This window comes from Myxine glutinosa, chromosome 6, assembly GCF_964187855.1.
Source record: "Myxine glutinosa chromosome 6, kmMyxGlut1.1, whole genome shotgun sequence".
Taxonomy (NCBI): Eukaryota; Metazoa; Chordata; class Myxini; order Myxiniformes; family Myxinidae; genus Myxine; species Myxine glutinosa.
Window position 1 is genome coordinate 134,659,644 of NC_136266.1, and position 19,144 is coordinate 134,678,787.

Consider the following 19,144-nt stretch of genomic DNA (forward strand, 5'->3'; position numbering starts at 1 on the left):
TCCTTCCTCAACACATGACCAAACCATCTCAACCTGTTTCTCTTCACAGCATCCATCACAGGAAACAACTTATGATAAGAAGCTTATGATTGCTTATGATAAGAAGTAAGCTAATAGGTCTGTGGTTGAGGGGTTCCGTTTTTGCTCCTTTTTATGTAATGCAGTTATGTTGGCGGATTTACAAGCAGATTGAAGATGACATTTGGCAAATAACAGTGGAGAGAGAGAGAGAGAGAGAGAGAGAGAGAGAGAGAGAGAGAGAGAGAGAGAGAGAGAGAGAGAGAGAGAGAGAGAGAGAGAGAAGAGAAGAGAGAGAGAAGAAAGAGAGAAGGAAGAGAGAAGGAAGAGAGAAGGAAGAGAGAAGGAAGAGAGAAGGAAGAGAGAAGGAAGAGAGAAAAGGAAGAGAGAAAAAAGAGAAAGAAAATGCTCAAGAACAGCAGAGCAGGTTTTTAGGACACGTGAGCTAATGCCGTCCAGTCCAGTAGTGGTGTCAGCGTCGAGGGTTGAAAGAACCTTCTACACCTCTCATGTGCAAAATTCAGAGTACAGGAGCAGTTGGGTACAACAGGGAAGGATGGGTTTCCCTAGAAGAGTGAGGGGTTGGGTTCACAAGATTTGGAAGCAAACATAGAATTGAGGCATTCAGCTTTCAGATTATTATTTTCTTTTTTTTCTTTTTTGTATACAAGATCGAGGCTCGTCAAAGAGCTAACATTAATCACACAAAAAAATCAAACAGACACATAAAACATATAATAAGGGGTGAGGTAGACAAGATGGGGAGAGAAGGGGAAGCACACAAACACAACATTTGAGAGCAGGGACATCAAGAGATCTGTGGGAGGGAGAGGGCTTGGGGGAGGAGGCGTGGGAAGGGGATGGGAGAAGTATAAAACACAAGGACACTGCAAGGACTTACAGGAAGGAAGTTGGTATTTCAAAAATATACACACACACACACACACACACACACACACACACACACACACACACACACACAAACACACGCTGATTACAATAGCTTCTCTTGTCTGTTTGAGAATGGATGAGACTAATTCTTCACTTCTTTCGTCTATAGAACCACCTTCCAGAGACGTTTTTTCCCACTCTTCCCTCCAGAACTCCAAGAAAATAGTGCACCGCCACCTCGTGTCATCCCCCATCCAGTCAGTGACTGTCTTTGGAGGTCTTTATCACCCCCATTAATCCTTACTAACCAAAATATCCTTACTTGCTGGTTTCAGTATTTCCTCCCCTTATCTCTCTCTAACTCTCTCTCTCTCTCTCCTCTCTCCTCTCTCCTCTTTCCTCTCTCCTCTCTCCTCTCTCTCTCCCCCCACTACTCCACTGTTAATTTAAACTTCCCCTTATTTGAGCCTCTCTCTCTCTCTGTAGAGAGAGAAAAAAAAGAAAGAGAATCAAAGAAAGTTGGGAACCAAGAAATATTCATAAACCTGCTGTTTGGTGTAGTAAGTATTGGATAGGAGGCCACATTTAAAGTATTATGCATCACTGCAAACTGTTGCATTAATAACCGTGCTGGTGTGAACTATTTTGGCCACCAGGTGCAAGTCGGGGACCCAGAGTGGAATGGACTGTAGGTCCAGAAGAATTTCCTTGGAGTTGGTGGAAGCCTCATGGAGTGACAAAAGAAACCCCAAGTGTTCATTTTGGAGGAACACGTCCACCTGTGTCATTCACAACATTGTCACCTGGGCAACCAGGACTGCTTGGTTCTACAGATATAGACATTGGATATCCATGGTCCCCAGGTAATTCCTAAAGCATTACAAGAGTGGCGTTTGTTCATTCTCACAAATCCAGCTTATCTTGAGTGTTTAGTTGAATTATTATCGAAAAGTTTTATTTGTAGGCTTAAAACCACATCAACATTGCATGATGGGCCAGTTCCGATGCTCATCTGGTCAGTGCATCACGGCAAGAGCTGTCTGCGATGGTGTCCTCAACTGTTCCGATGGCTCTGATGAGGCTCCTTGTGGTAAAAAAAATATCTGACGCACATGCCTTAAATATTTGCGCATATGTATTTAACAGTAAACCGACCACAAACTTTTATTTTCACAACTTTATCTCTTGCTTTTGTAAACAGAAATAGTTTTAAATATTAATACGTTTTATTGATTTTTCTTCAGGTTCTGGAATGCGACTTCCCACACCACCAACCTCAATTTTAACGACCACAGATGCAACACCGTTTTTTCCTGGCACTCCCCCAGAGTGGTACCCTGAAACAGGCCCTCCCTACACAGTTCCTTGTTCCTCCAATCAGTTTTCCTGCACAAGCGGTGAGTGTGTGAGCATGGAGAGACGCTGTGACCTCAACCCAGACTGCAGAGATTCCTCCGATGAACATAATTGTGGTATGGGCATCCTCATTTTCTTATTATTATTATTATTATTTTCTTGCTATCACATACCCTTGGGTAAGCTTATACATTAATTACATAAAGAAAATAATGTCTTATGGATGTAGTCACAAAAGAGGATAAATTGGAGCCTGTTACATCATACCCGCCATCTTGGTGACAACTGTTCTTGTTCGCCTCATATTTTAATACTTTTGATGCTTCCCTTCTTTCACTACTCCTCACAAATTTTCTCAACTCCCCCTTTTCCTCCTCTTTCCCCTGTAGTTACCCTCGCCAGAGGAGAGGGTATTGCATTTGAGTCTGTCTGTCTGTCTGTTTGTCCAAACAGAATAAATATGATTTTCTCTGCAACTATTGATCCGATTCACAGGAAATTTTTGCCATAGGTGCACCTCCTTCTGTTGAAGTTTTAATGACAATTATGACGTCATAGGTCACATGGTATGGGTGCCATCTTGGGAAAACCGAAAAACTTTGCACCTCTATATCTCCGAAAGCGCTGTATAGAAAAAATCGAGACATGGCTCAATGTAAAGAACTCTCCGTGGGGAATAAAATATGTTAATGATGATGTCATAGGTGCCCCCATTATGACGTCATAATTCGACAAGTACATAACTTCATCCGATCAAGATGGAATTTCTTTCTTGAGCGTGATCTATGGATAAATTGGTGGAGAAAAAAAAAATTACGATGACATCATCGGTCGCGTGGTTCGGCCGCCATATTTGTTTTAACACAAAAGCCTTACAAACCACTAAAGACACGTCTTGGTGAGAGTCTGCAATCTTTGATTGCTTATTCTTGTTTGATTTGTTTTCCTTCCAATTACATTATAATTCCAATTGTTTTCCTTTCATTCCATGTATGGACAATCAATTCGTTCTCCCCAACATTGGTTGGTCACCTTGCCCAATATTATCAAATAACGTTGCTCAATCATTTTCATCAATTTATCATCTAGTCATCATCTAGTCTTGTTCTATAACTGTAATGTTGTTGTCAATTTTTACATTCAACCAACAAATGAGCAAAACCAATATACTGTATAAAGTTTTTCCTTCAGAAAGTCTCTATTTATTGTTGTTTATTTTATGGTAGTTGTGCCTGGTTGCAATCTGCTATCCCATATTGCTCTATTGCAGTGGATTGCATCCTCTCCCCATGGACTTCATGGAGCAGCTGTTCTCGGAGCTGTGGTCTGGGTATTGCTTTTCGACGGCGAGACGTAGTACGACAGCAGCTTATCAGCGGCTCATGCGACCGAGGCCTAATGGACAGTCGTGCTTGTTTTGTCAGAGCCTGCCCAGGTGCAGTCCAGTTTTGTGGTTTATTTTTAATGATACATGTAGTCATTTTTTTCCCACTTGGTTATCATTCCAGAAGTGTGCGGTGTTTATTAATAAATGAGATGAAGTCCATCTATATCTCATTTTTACCACATTTTTTCTCAACTTGTTTGTGTCATCTGCAGTCAATGGCGGATGGTCGTTTTGGGGTAAGTGGTCCACATGCGGAGTGTCTTGTGGAGGTGGCATGCGGGTGCGAGCCCGACTCTGTGTGGAGCCTCCTCCAAAGAATGGCGGCTGGCCATGTATTGGGCAAAGCCGGCAATGGGACAGTTGCAACACTCAACCGTGTGCTGCCACTGGAGGTGATCACATGTAATATGGTATAGGGCATGGAACTTGTCTTACTTAATTTCAGTGAGGAGGATGATGGTGTTGGGATTGACATTCAACTTCCTTATTAATCGCCCCCCCCCCCACCCCTCATCCCAAAGACTTTGCTTCTATTGTGACCAAATGAGGCAAATTGATTGACGAATTACCACCTTTTTTGTTTGTTCCTTATCGGCTCGAACGGAGCAGCATCATTTTCACATGATTGTAGTGCAAAAACAAAAATGTATTACTGTACTGGAAAGTGATGGGAACCTGTCTCATTGTCTCAACCTCACAGAGTGTACGGCAGGCTTGGAGCTCATTACCTTACAGGATTGCTTACAAGGTCGTGCTTCGCGCTGCCCCCCGACCTGTGCTGATCTTTCTGGAAACGGCTCCTGTTCGTCTACATGTGTGGAAGGTAGATCTATCTCTATTGCTCTATATACTTGAATAATAATCATAATGAGCCAGTCGCCTGCACAGCAGGAGATGGGGAATTGTAATCACTTCTGTGTGTCTGTCTGTCTGTCTGTTTGTGTGTGTCTGTAACATTTTACCTTTTTTTTTTTTTTTTTTTTTTTTTTTGCTTGTTTGTATACAAGATCGAGGCTCGTGAAAGAGCGAACATTAATCACACAGAAAGACAAACCGACACATAAAACATACAACATCGGGAGCGGTAGACAAGATGGGGAGAGAGGGGGAAGGACACAAAACACAACATTTGAGAGCAGGGACCGAGAGACATGGAGACATCGAGAGATCTGAGAGAGGGCGAGGGCTTTGGGGGGGGGGGGGGCATGGGAAGGGGGCGGTGGGAGAGGTATAAAACATATGGACACTGCCAGGACTTCCAGGAAAGAAGTTGGAATTTCAAACAAGGTGGATCTGGGGTGAATTAGCGGGGGTAGAAAAGATCAAGGTTTTGGATGGGGGAAGATAAGAGATGGTGGTGAACAGCTGTTTTAAAGACCTGGAGGGAGGAGTGGGATTGAAGGGAGTGAGGGAGTTTGTTCCAGAGGCGGGAGAAAAGAGGAATGAAAGAGTGAAGGTGAGCAGAGAGCCGAGATTTCGGCAGTTTAACCATCAGAGGGTTGCTGGCAGATCTTGTGCGACCTGTAGGAATATTTGGGGGACAGAGCACAGAGAGAGCTGGGGGTGCAAGGCCGGAGAGGAGTCGGTAGAAGACAGAAAGACCACCTACCTGCCTGCGGTGAGTGAGTGAAAGGCCCTCAGAGATAGCCCTCAGAGATTTGAGCTATTGTCATCTTGTTTTCACCAAACCTTTGTTATGATAGTACAGAGATGGCAAATTAATAATTTTGTCAAGAGGTAAAAGGTCAGCGTCACATCAAATCATCAATTTTCAACCCATTGACCTGAAATTTCAATTTACCGTTTGAATTTTCTCATCACATTTTCAACAAAGCATTGTTATGATAAAATGGAGAAGTCAAATTTATAATTTTGTCAAAAGATCAAAAGGTTAAAGGTCAGTGTCACCTAAAATCAGCAATTTTCATCCAATTGACCTGAAATTTCAATTTACCATTTGAATTTTGTTATGAAATTTTCAACAAAGCTTTATTATGAGAATATGGAGAATGAAAATTAATAATTTAATCAAAAGGTCAAAGGTCAGCGCCACATAAAATCATAAATTTTCATTCAATTGACCTGAAATTTTAAGAATTTGCAGAATTGGGTCACAGAATTGGTTCACCAATCAAAAGGTAGGAGTCCATTGTTTGTTTGTTTTTAGATCAAGAAGTGAAAGGTCAAGATTGCATAAAATTGTCAATATTTGTCCATTTGACATGAAATTTAAAATAAATTGCATATTGGGTCACAGAATTTGTTCACCAATCCAAATCTAGAAGTGGATTTTTTTTTAAGATCTAAAGCTCAAAGCTGCATAAAATCTGAAGCAGCAAAATCTAGAAGCTAATTATTTTTGTTAGATCTAAAGCTCATAGCTGGTCAAAGCTGCATAAAATCATCAATTTTAATTTTGTATTTTTTTAACCTGTTTTCATTATTTTGAGCATACAGAAGAAGAAGCCAAATGAATACAAGTGAACATGAACGCGATTTGCATTTTCACATGCTTTCAAGTTACGATTGAAATGGAAATAACATTCAATTTTTTAAATCAAATGCTATGCATTGAAAAATTGCTTGAAATTGCTTGAAAAAAAACACGTTTCAAAACAAACCAAATGAACGTTAAACGTTTCCGTTTGTGAGTTAGAAAAACTTGGTGAATGATATTTCTTTATAATCAGGATTAGTTTTACTCTAGCTTTATTTAGCTACATACCCATACAGTACATCTCTGCACAACCATACACTACAGCTGACCCAAGATGCAGAATGAAAGACGATGCAGATAGTTTTATCCCTCATGCTGTCTCGCTCTGGAATTCACTCACTACCTGTAATATGCTTCCCATTATCCTACGATCTACTCGGCTTTTAGAGGAATGTCAATTCATACTTCCTACATATTTGAGGTTTAATCGCATTTTACCCAACCTCTGCTACTTTCTGTGTCTTGGATGTTTTTTTGTTATTTTTATTTATTTATTTATTTTGTTTTGTTTTATCGTTATATTTTTTTAACCTTCTCTTAGCCCCTTACCTAGAGTGGCTGTATGCCTTGTCTGGGGCGATATCCATAAAAAAAAGTTATACAGAACACTTGTTTGAAACCTAAGAAGTAAGAAAATGATGTTGTTCCAAAACATTGTTCAGTTTCATTTCCAGAATATAACCCCAGCAATTCCACTTTTCATGAAGGTTGCCGTTGCCAGCGAGGTTTGTTCCTGCGTGAAGGCATTTGTGTCAACTCCAGCCTTTGCCTCTGCAACGTGGATGGAAGAACGTACCGGCCAGCGCAGACATTTTCTACCACGACTTGTTCTGAGTGGTTGGTTTTCACTTTGTTGTCCTTTGGCTGGCAAGATGGGATAGATGGGATAGATGATGCTCTTGGTAGATATAAATCATTAGTCCAGCATATTAAAGCACTGTGACCTCAGAGCTTTTGCATTGAACACATTGTTTCTGTGATCTTTGGAAAGCGAAGAAATGTTAGTAACTGCTGAAATCTATCTATCTGGATTCTTCCAAACATCTTTATTGTCGTGTCCCTGGGATTAACACCCCAAGAGGACGAATGACCGAAACGAGCTTTAACTCTTAGGCATACTCCGAACCTTGGCGGGATTTTCTTTGGCACACGCGGAAAGGCCGAGCCTTATCTAATCGGGGACACACAGCATTATCCGAACCCACAAACGAAGAAATGAAGCAAGACAAGAAAAGTAAAATTCAACTACTAATGATTTAATGAAACTAAATGTGAAGACAATATAAATGTATGTGAGGTAAAAACTATTTTCTAACTTGAGACGTCTCCACTCAGACTCGTATATACACAAGGGGAAAACGAAAGTAAAAATAAATGATATTTCGTTTATTGCCGGCCGGCACTTAGCTTTGCGTCCCCAAATCACTGGTAGGGCTTGCTGGTCGCCGAACTAGTGTTACCGCTCGGGAAACGCACAAGATGGCGCAGAACCGTGCCCGTAGCCTGCCGCCGGCGTGAGGCAAGCAGGCAGGATCCCTCTTTGTTTCTCTCGCGACCCCCTCCTTCTCCGCAGAGCACCACCGTCAACCAACACCTCTTCCTTCCACATTGCAAAAGTCCCAAAGAACCGACACGTCTCCTCACCAGTGCACCCGACGAGAGAGAGAGAGAGAGAGAGAGAGAGAGAGAGAGAGAGAGAGAGAGAGAGAAAGAGAAAGAGAAAGAGAAAGAGAAAGAGAAAGAGAGAGAAAAGAAGAAGAAAAAAGAAATAGAGAGTAATATGGCGAGACGTGTCTTTTTCCTTTCAGCTCTCAAATAATCCACACTGACGTCACACGACGTCACACTGAATCATCGAGCGCTGCTCAATCGCGAAGGCTGTTTCTGTCGGCCCTGGCGGTGCCATGAGCGTATGTGGCATGGGTTTTTATTTGTAATAAAACAACATAGGGAGAAATCACCGAGGGCAACGACACACTGGGGAGTTAATCCTTAAGCCCTACCTAATTAGCATAGCTCCACCCCTCTTATAGAGACACATATATGATCTTGTTCTATACAGATTCCCTATTTAGTTACAGACTTGGCATTTAATATGGAATATTTTTTTTTTCTTGACTTGGGTTTACTTTCTGAACTCGGTATATCAACCTGGTGAGTTTCTTTTACGCTTCGGTGATTTCTTTGTTAAAAGAACCATGTCACTGATTGTCTGTCGCAGCAAGAAGTCAATAACATGATTATATCACAGGTGGCGTGACAAAATGTACGGACAGGTACATTTGACGATTGGCTTCAGAATCGGGTATATAAGGGTTGTTGCGTTCTGTATTAGTGGAAAACAACTGCTGCACGTCTACAAAAGTTATTGCCGCTTCCTCTGGAGATGGTCCGTCAACTCGACAATGCTGTTTGTCATGGAGTGGTGGCTTTACGAAATTCCGGCATGAAACAGCGTGCTATTGCTCGGCAGTATGGCATCACTCAAGGTCAGGTGTCAAAGATCCCGAAACGAAATGCTCAGAGGGGTGTCCCTACTCCAATATCGAGGCCAGGACGTCCCCGCAGAACCACAATGAGGGATGATTGCCAGCTGCACCGGTTAGTCCGCAATGGCTGTACCAAGTCAGCTAATCGGCTTCGGGCTGAATGGCAGCAACTGACAAATGTGCCTGTATCCAGAAGGCTAGTCAACCAACGACTGGTTCAAGCAGGCTATCATGCCAGGTGTCCCCTGAGAAAGCCACGCCTGACAAGACAACACCGCCAGCGCCGATTGCAGTGGGCCAGAGAGCACCGTCAATGGCAGCCAGGACACTGGAATCACGTGATCTTCAGTGACGAGTCTTGATTTCTGGTCTATCGTCAAGATGGCCGTGTCCGAGTGGGCAGACAAGTGCATGAAGCCTACAACGAAGATTGTATAGTGCCAAGAGTCCAAGCTGGAGGTGGTGGGGTGACCGTTTGGGCTGCTTTTCATGCAGGGGGCAAAACTGACCTGGTTGTTCTGAATGGAAACCTGAACCAGTTCAAGTACAGGGCCATTCTGGAAGAAACATTGCTTCCATTTGCTCGTGCAGCCTTTCGAGGAAACTTTGTCTTCCAAGATGACAATGCACGGCCTCATCGTGCTCGCATGATCCAACACTTTCTTGCTGACCGTGGTGTAGAGCATATGGAGTGGCCTGCCATGTCCCCGGATATGAATCCGATAGAGAACTTGTGGGCAGAATTAACGCGTCAAATCGACAGCTTGGACCAGCAGCCTACCTCTGTGCATGAATTGCAGCAGACTATTGTCACTGCATGGCAAGCGATTCCTGTCCAAACCTTGGCAAATCTCGTGAACAGCATTCCTCAACGTGGACGTGCTCTCCTGAATGCTCGTGGGGGTTGCATGACGTACTGAACTGTAATTTTACTGTCCGTGATCCCAGTCGTAATTTAACTTTTGTTTTTGTTAATATAAAATTTGGCTAATGTGCAAAATAAAGAGATACTTCTGGAAAACGTACAGAAGTTTAACACAGTACTGTCCGTGAATTGAGTTCAATATCAGTTTACATCACTGTCAAGGATCAATTTATTTGCTTCGAAATGTTAAATGTGGTTTTTGTTTCTTTTAAAGGTCACATTAACAAAATCTTGAATAACGTCAACATAATTCCAATGAACTTTTGGTTCTAAGTCAACTTGGAAAGTAAGTTCACCCCCACAAAAAAAATATTCCATATTAAATGCCAAGTCTGTACATTGAGGTGGGTTCTTCTTATTCGTGTCACTCGGAGCATGCTAATCTACACATTCTGAACTTTCCTAAGGTATTTCATGCCTACTCCCCACAAACGTAACTATCGATCTCGATTCTTCCCAACATCTTTATTTTTTGTTCCTTGCCTATTTCTTTCTACTTTTTCACATTTCTCTTTATTCATTCTAATTCTTGCTTTTTCTTTATTTCTCTCTTTCTTTATTTGGCTGTCTAAGGAGAAGTAAATTCTTGCAGAATCTTTTCTGTAAGGCTCACTTGTCTGCACCTGGGTGGGTTTGAGGGTTGTGGAGTAGCGGCTGAAACCCGAATCCCATCCAGGTTCCACCTGATGACTCCATCTTTGCTCTTTGCTTATTTGGTTTCCTTCTGATGACTCCAATGCAGTATTTGGTCTTCCATTTGATTACAGCTAGACAAAATAAAAGCTCGCAAATTTTCATATTCACAGTTTTGTATCAGTGTAACTTTGGGCATTTACACTACCTTCGTTCTTCTTCCTCTGTGTTCATCAATGGTTTGCTTTTCTCAAATTATCATTGTCAATAGTTATGAAATCGTACACCTTTCCCATTTCTCATTATACTGCAGCACTTGTCGTGATGGACGGATAGACTGTGCACCTTCCAGCTGCCCCATGCAGTGTGGATGGTCAGCTTGGAGCCCGTGGACCCTATGTGACCGTTCTTGTGGCCATGGGACACAGGGACGCTTTAGGTAACATCATTAGCAACACTGCCACCCTTTTATACATAGCAAGATTCTTCCTAATCAATCAAACATTTCCTAATCAATTCTAATTTTGATAAGTGCACATATAATGTCATGCAGATCTCCCACAAATCCAATGGCATTTGGTGGTGGAGCACCCTGCGAAGGTGATGCCACAGAGATGCAACTGTGCTTCATGGGGAGATGTAAGGAACCAGATGGGGGAGAACCTGGCTGGACTCAGTGGGGCCCTTGGTCTCGTTGCACTCGGACTTGCTTTCATAGCCCAAACCATACAGGCACAAGAAGTCGAGAGAGAAGGTGTCGATCTGGACAGAGAGGAAGCCAAGTCTGTCCACGTAGAGAGGAAACTCAAGGCGATGCCTGCGGAAACAGGCCTTGTCCAGGTAATTGACATTACTAAATAAAATGTAATGAGTATTTGTGTTGAAGTTCTTCAAATAACATTATTTTTCTGATTAACAGTGATCTAGCACATGTGATGTACTGCCATACTACATTAGCCAGTGTCTGAGGAAGAACATTTTCATAATCACTCCTGCTGGAAAGTTGAACTTACAGGATAAGATATTGTAAAACTAGTGAAGTTTCATGAATTCAAATATGTTAATCCATGGATTTCACACAGTGATGGGTGGTTGGAGTGTTTGGACCCCATGGAGTTCATGCAGTGCTTTGTGTGGCTCCGGTGTGCAAATGAGGAACCGCACTTGCAGCAACCCAATACCCAGCCATGGTGGTGTGGCATGTTCAGGTCCTCACATGCAGAGCAGGGAATGCGATTCTAAGCCATGCCGTGGTGAGCAAAATCCTAAAGACAAAGCTTCCCACAAAAGTTCCCACTCCTGCACATTTAAAGGCGGAAACTTTGAGCCGGGTTGTGTTGTTTTGCAGCGGAGTGTGCTGATGACATGGAGTACCAGACTGCAGCAGAGTGTGTCGCTCGTGGTGGTGCCTGCCCTCGCTCCTGCCTGGATCTGGCTGAGCCGGTACAATGTGCAGCCGAGTGCCGTGATGGCTGCCACTGTCGAACAGGCTTGCTTCTTCAGGCGGGTGTGTGCGTTGAACGCCATCGTTGTCGCTGCCTCCACAAGTACGGACACAGTTACGGGCCGGGCGAAAGCATTCCTTTGGACAGCTGCAACAACTGGTCAGTAAGCAATATTCCATTTTCATCATTGCACCTTGAACTTTTTTTTATATTTTTATCAATAAACAACTTCTAGTACCCAAATCAAATGTATTTCTTCCTCCATTTTGTTATTTTTGTGTTTCATTTAGGTGTACTACCTAGAGATAGCTTAATAGCTTCCATTGTGGAATCCACAGGAAGTGTCAGTATACCTAGCTCCTCCATGAGCCTCAACTATATGTACAAAAAAACACAACTATGTATTGTGATTAGGGCAACACGAATCACTCACAGACCACGTGACTTCATTTGTGTATCTAAAAAGTAAATGGGGAGGGAGAACAAAGGACACTAAAGCATTTTCTTTAGGGTAAGAAGATAATTCCTTTAGGCTTAGGGTCTTTGATTGGCACAATTAAACTGCTCATGGTCACTTGAGATTTCTGCAGGGGTTTGTGCGTTGGACAGGTGATCATGATGGGCCATGATATGTAGGAACCATGCTGTTGCTGTTTCGATTGCGGGGACTGGGGTTGGAAGGTAGAGCTTGAGGACTTGATAGTCTAGTAGGAAGACTAGGTCCCCCTGCACCCCCCGGAGATATACTTCTAATCAGTGTTTCTAGATTGGAAAAAATGTGTAGAAAATGACTAGCTATGGCCCCAAGCTGAAAAAATGTCCCACATACCATTTTTATGCAAATTACTGCTGCAAATTTTATGCAAAATTATGCAAATTTTATGCAAATTTTTGATGAGGAGTAGAGTTGAGGGGTCTTTGAGGGCTTCATCGAGGTGCTCTCGGTTGCAAGACTGGGTCATTCTGAGAAGCACAGCAGGGTCAGAGATCATGATGTTCTCCTCCTCAGTGAATCTCTCCATCAACAGCCTCTCCATTGCCTCACACACTGTTTTGAGGCAAAAGAGGGACTTTGCGTAGGCCTTTCCACTGAGAACACCTTTGAGAGATCCACTTGTTACTAGTTGTGCCTCAAAGAGAATCTCTGCATATCCAGAACCACGCATCTTGTGTCCAGTGAGCATCCCGATGTAGTTCATGGATGTGTGGAAGGGTCCAATCGTTACTACATGACTAGCAAATTCATTTGGCCAGCGCCAGATGATGGGAAGGGCTTTCATGCAGACACCCAGATCAAATGTATTCAGGACCCATCTCTGACCCACCTCAGCAGTTGCTGCCTCGGAACGCTTCAGTAGCTCACGAACAACTGCGTTGTCTGTGATCGGTTGGTGGATAGGCGTGCAGTAGTCGACTGTTGATTTGCTGGGTGGGGGAGAACCAGTTGCAGAGGTGAAACCCCCTAGCCCAGGCACAGGCTGCAGGCCATTGCCATGCCATGCAGGCACCAGGCACAGACCGATCACAGACAACGCAGTTGTTCGTGAGCTACTGAAGCGTTCCGAGGCAGCAACTGCTGAGGTGGGTCAGAGATGGGTCCTGAATACATTTGATCTGGGTGTCTGCATGAAAGCCCTTCCCATCATCTGGCGCTGGCCAAATGAATTTGCTAGTCATGTAGTAACGATTGGACCCTTCCACACATCCATGAACTACATCGGGATGCTCACTGGACACAAGATGCGTGGTTCTGGATATGCAGAGATTCTCTTTGAGGCACAACTAGTAACAAGTGGATCTCTCAAAGGTGTTCTCAGTGGAAAGGCCTACGCAAAGTCCCTCTTTTGCCTCAAAACAGTGTGTGAGGCAATGGAGAGGCTGTTGATGGAGAGATTCACTGAGGAGGAGAACATCATGATCTCTGACCCTGCTGTGCTTCTCAGAATGACCCAGTCTTGCAACCGAGAGCACCTCGATGAAGCCCTCAAAGACCCCTCAACTCTACTCCTCATCAAAAATTTGCATAAAATTTGCATAATTTTGCATAAAATTTGCAGCAGTAATTTGCATAAAAATGGTATGTGGGACATTTTTTCAGCTTGGGGCCATAGCTAGTCATTTTCTACACATTTTTTCCAATCTAGAAACACTGATTAGAAGTATATCTCCGGGGGGTGCAGAGGGACCTAGTCTTCCTACTAGACTATGAGGGTTGGGAGAGGGGGGCCGGGTTAGAGTTGAGGATTTGAAGTCATATTTTACATTGTTTCGCGGGTCCTTGATAATTTTCTTTATTGTTCCTACCTGTCTCTGTTCTGTGAATGTGTGTACTCTGTACAAGGTGCACTCTATGCAATATGCATTGTGTTCCCATCGGCTACTCATAGCGTTAAAACCAGAAGTATATTTGTGCATTGTCTCTGCAGCACCTGTGTCAATGGAGAGATGGTATGCGGGGATGATCCTTGTCCAGGTATGTCATGAATATGAGCTTGAAGTTGTTTCATCCGATGACGCCAGCCACTATTTTTTGCAATGTTACTCAATATGTGGCGAATGCAATCCTTTTTTTGTAGTTCACATACTCTTTTCTCCACATTTTCATCATGATCTTTATTGTTTGTTTTATCTTCGCCTGGTCTCTTTCTTTCCATGTAATCTGTTGTTAATATTTTTTTGCATGCCTCCTTCTTATTCTAATGAAGTATCTGAGATAGGCAGTTCTTCTCCATTTGGTAACAATGGTTTTCTGTTACATACGGTGATATTGACCAAATATATGTTTTCAAAATATTTGCTTGTTTTTTCATGATCCTACTTCTCGTTACATCTGCGTCTTTTTGAAGATGAGTTCCTTTACAAGGAACTTCAATGCAGGAGGAGGCCATTAGGCCCATCAAGCCCATCAAGCCTGTGCAACGGTTGCCAACTTATGGTTGTTTGTCTGTGCGTGCTCCTTTTTAAATACTGAGCATCATCCGAGGACCATTTTTATGTACCATTTTTAGTCTTTGCTATGACCTTCACTCTATCATTCCTCTTTTCTCCCGCCTCTGGAACAAGCTCCCACACTCTCTTCAATCCCACTCCTCCCTCCAGGTCTTCAAAACAGCTGTTCACCACCATGTCTTATCTTCCCCCATCCAAAACCTTGATCATTTCTACCCCAGTGAATCCATCCCAAACCCACCTCCTTCTAATCCCGTTTTCTTTCCTGAAAGACCATGTAGTTTCCATTTTATTTATCCGGTGTACTCTGCCATAGCCCTCTCCCTTCCGATGTCCCTGTTCTCTACTGTTGTTGTGCTTTCCTCTCTCTCTCTCTCTCCCTCTTGTCTCCCGCTCCCTTTATTATATCTTCTCTGTGTTAGCTCTTACACGAGCCTAGACTTAGTATACAAATAAAGAATGACTCGGCAGGGGTCATGTGCAAACCGCCAACCTTCCAGATTCAGAGCGGACCCTCTGTCCATTACACAAATGAGTTATTGGCTGAACATTACTTTCACTTGAGCAATTCTTTAAATGAGTAAAAGGTGAACAATGCAAAATTGAGGAAGCCTGAGCTACTACATTTACTTTGGCCAATTCATAAAAGTTTACAGATCACTTTGAAGAAGTGAAGAGATATACTAAAGAAAGATGATCAGCATTTGGAGAATTATAACACGCCATAAAAAGCAAACTCCATCTGTGTATGATAAGAAAATGTACTTTGGTGCATAATGTAAGTAATGATATTACAGACATGGCATTTAATATGGAATATTTTTTTTTTCTTGACTTGGGTTTACTTTCTTAACTCAGTATATCAATCTGGTGAGTTTCTTTTACACTTTGGTGATTTATGTTTTAAAAGAAGCATGTCACTGATTGTCTGTCGCAGCAAGAAGTCAACAACAGGATTATATCACAGGTGGCGTGGCAAAATGTATGGACAGGTGCATTTGATGATTGGCTTCACAGTCGGGTAAACAAGGGTTGTAGCGTTCTGTATTCGTGGAAAACAACTGCTGCACGTCTCCAAAAGTTATTGCCGCTTCCTCTGGAGATGGTCCGTCAACTCGACAATGCTGTTTGTCATGGAGTGGTGGCTTTACGAAATTACGGCATGAAACAGCGTGCTATTGCTCGGCAGTATGGCATCACTCAAGGTCAGGTGTCAAAGATCCTGAAAATAAATGCTCAGAGGGGTGTCCCTACTCCAATACCGAGGCCAGGACGTCCCCGCAGAACCACAAGGAGGGATGATCGCCAGCTGCACCGGTTAGTCCGCAATGGCCGTACCAAGTCAGCTAATCGGCTTCGGGCTGAGTGGCAGCAACTGACAAATGTGCCTGTATCCAGAAGGCTAGTCATCCAACGACTGGTTCAAGCAGGCTATCGTGCCAGGCGTTCCCTGAGAAAGCCACGCCTGACCAGACAACACCACCAGCGCCGATTGCAGTGGGCCAGAGAGCACCGTCAATGGCAGCCAGGACAGTGGAATCACGTGATCTTCAGTGACGAGTCTAGATTTCTGGTCTATCGTCAAGATGGCCGCGTCCGAGTGCACAGACAAGTGCATGAAGCCTACAACAAAGATTGTATAGTGCCAAGAGTCCAAGCTGGAGGTGGTGGGGTGACCGTTTGGGCTGCTTTTCATGCAGGGGGCAAAACTGACCTGGTTGTTCTGAATGGAAACCTGAACCAGTTCAAGTACAGGGCCATTCTGGAAGAAACATTGCTTCCATTTGCTCGTGCAGCCTTTCGAGGAAACTTTGTCTTCCAAGATGACAATGCATGGCCTCATCATGCTCGCATGATCCAACACTTTCTTGCTGACCGTGGTGTAGAGCATATGGAGTGGCCTGCCATGTCCCCGGATATGAATCCGATAGAGAACTTGTGGGCAGAATTAACGCATCAAATCGACCCCTTGGACCAGCAGCTGACCTCTGTGCATGAATTGCATAAGGCTATTGTCACTGCATGGCAAGCGATTCCTGTCCAAACCTTGGCAAATCTCGTGAACAGCATGCCTCAACGTGTACGGGCTCTCCTGAATGCTCGTGGGGGTTACACGAAGTACTGAACTGTAATTTTACTGTCCGTAATCCCAGTCGTAATTTAACTTTTGTTTTTGTTAAAAAAATTTTTGGCTAATGTGCAAAATAAAGAGATACTTCTGGAAAACGTACAGAAGTTTAACACAGTACTGTCCGTGAATTGAGTTCGATATCAGTTTACATCACTTTCAAGGATCAATTTATTTGTTTCGAAATGTCAAATGTGTTTTTTGGTTCTTTTAAAGGTCAAATTAACAAAATCTAGAATAATTACAACATAATTTCAATGAAATTTTGGTTCTAAGACATCTTGAAAAGTAAGTTCACCCCCACAAAAAAAATATTCCATATTAAATGCCAAGTCTGTATTTAAACTTGGTCTCTTTTTTTTCTTTTTTAGGAGGTGGGGTTGGGTCAAAACAATAAGTTCCAGGCTTATCGGATCTTTCATTCATCTTTGGAGACAAAGCAAGGAGACATACACAACCGGTCAAAAGTTTTAGACCACCTTAAGTTTTCCATTTTTCATTCAAATTTAAGCAATTAAGGTCCAGTGAATAACCTGAAATGGTACAAAGGTAAGCAGTAAACTGCTCGAGGTTAAAAAAAAAGTTTTGGTTAGCAAAAACGGGAAAGTAATGTAAATTTCACAGTTATATTGTAAAAAAAAGGCCTTCTTCAGGGAACAAGTAATGGGTTAACAACTTACAGCTGTTCTGCAGCAATGCAAGTAAATGAAGCCTTGAAAGTTGATGCAAACAATTCCTACAGGTGTCCCAACCTCTGCTGATTACTTGATTACAAACCCCCTGTCTGTATAAAAGCAGTATTGGAACAGACTGTTATTACACCCTCTGAAGCATTATTTGGACAACTGGAGGAAACTCTGACAGGAAGAGGTCTGGCAGACCCAAAGCCACAACAGAATCAGAAGACTTGCGTGATAGGTGGCTCACAGGACAACAGCTTCAAGCACAGCTTAACACTGGTCGAAGTAAGCAAGTCTCAGTTTCAACTGTGAAGAGAAGACTTCGAGCTGTGGGTTGGACAGGTCGAGTGGCAGAAAGAAAGCCATTGCTAAGATGGCGAAATAAGAAAAGGAGTCTTGCCTGGGCCATGAAGCACTGCCATTACTGAAGACTGGAAGAAGGTCTTTGGAACGATTAATCAAAATTTGAAATCTTTGGTTCATCACGCAAGGTTTTTGTACGCCGTCGATTAGGCGAAAGGATGGTTCCTCAGTGTGTGACACCAACTGTCAAACATGGAGGAGGAAGCGTGATGGTCTGGAGCTCTTTTGCTGGATCCAGAGTCGGCGACTTGCACAGAGTGACTGGCACCCTGAACCAAAAGGGCTACCACAGCATTTTACAGCACCATGCAATACCCTCTGGTATACACCTAGTTGGTCAGGGGTCCATCCTACAGCAAGATAATGACCCTAAACACACCTCCAGGCTATGTCAAAACTACCTTCGAGGAAAAGAACAAGACGGTAGGCTTCAAATCATGCAATGGCCAGCACAGTCTCCAGACTTAAACCCCATCGAGCTGGTTTGGGATGAACTGGACAGAAGGGTGAAAGCAAAGCAACCTACAAGTACAACACATTTGTGGGAACTTCTGCAACGGTGTTGGGAAGAACTTCCTGAACAATATTTGATTTCCATTGTAGAAAGAATGGCACGAGTGTGTTCGGCGGTTATATCTGCAAAAGGTGGCTACTTTGCTGAGTCAAAAATTTAAATTAAATTTTGTTAAAAAAAATGATTCTATGATTTCTTTTTTATCTCCAATTGTTTATTTGTTCAATGCTTAATTTCAGAGCACATTGAGACATTACACTGCATAAATTTCAATGAAAACTGGAAAAATTGAGGTGTTCGAAAACCTTTGACCAGTAGTGTAGGATAAGATGTCAATATACTGACAGTGGGGCCACAGTTGGGCCGAGAGAGAGAGAGAGAGAGAGAGAGAGAGAGAGAGAGAAAGAGAAAGAGAAAGAGAAAGAATGAGAATGAGAGAGATTGTATGAATGAATGGGAGAATGAGAGGAAATACATTAACCTGCTAGAAAGACGGTTGAGTTATGTGAATGAATGGTCACGGGTAGGTACAGGGATGACTTGAGGTGGTGGTGGACCGCTTGCTTAAATCCTTGGAGAGAATTTTTTGCATAATTAGATATTATGGTAGTAAATATTTATGTGGCCTTGATTCCTCATTTCGGACATTTTTACCAAATGGGAACTTTACTCTGGGGATCAGATGGTCACTGTGGATTGAAAGATCAGGGAGGCGAAGCCTCTCCTCAGTGAAAGACACATGAAAGCCCACTTAGAGTTTGCAAAAAAGCACCTAAAGGACTCTCAGACTGTGAGAAACAAGATTCTGTGGTCGGATGAAACCAAGATTTAACTGTTTGGCTTCCGTCTGGCCACTCTGCCATAAAGCC

The 19,144-nt window shown here is 43.0% G+C and overlaps 1 protein-coding gene across 1 annotated transcript in view; it reads left to right on the top strand.

Annotated features, from left to right (window-relative positions):
- The window catches only part of LOC137429455 (SCO-spondin), a 444,698-nt gene that overhangs the window by 170,715 nt on the left and 254,839 nt on the right, over window positions 1-19,144 (top strand). The window contains exons 51-62 of the mRNA XM_078781076.1: window positions 1,566-1,772; window positions 1,874-1,999; window positions 2,154-2,381; window positions 3,536-3,700; window positions 3,865-4,044; window positions 4,353-4,475; window positions 6,857-6,986; window positions 10,510-10,635; window positions 10,750-11,036; window positions 11,279-11,449; window positions 11,545-11,800; window positions 14,068-14,114. Coding sequence (XP_078637202.1) covers window positions 1,566-1,772; window positions 1,874-1,999; window positions 2,154-2,381; window positions 3,536-3,700; window positions 3,865-4,044; window positions 4,353-4,475; window positions 6,857-6,986; window positions 10,510-10,635; window positions 10,750-11,036; window positions 11,279-11,449; window positions 11,545-11,800; window positions 14,068-14,114 — 2,046 coding nt within the window. The remainder of the gene's footprint in view (window positions 1-1,565; window positions 1,773-1,873; window positions 2,000-2,153; window positions 2,382-3,535; window positions 3,701-3,864; window positions 4,045-4,352; window positions 4,476-6,856; window positions 6,987-10,509; window positions 10,636-10,749; window positions 11,037-11,278; window positions 11,450-11,544; window positions 11,801-14,067; window positions 14,115-19,144) is intronic.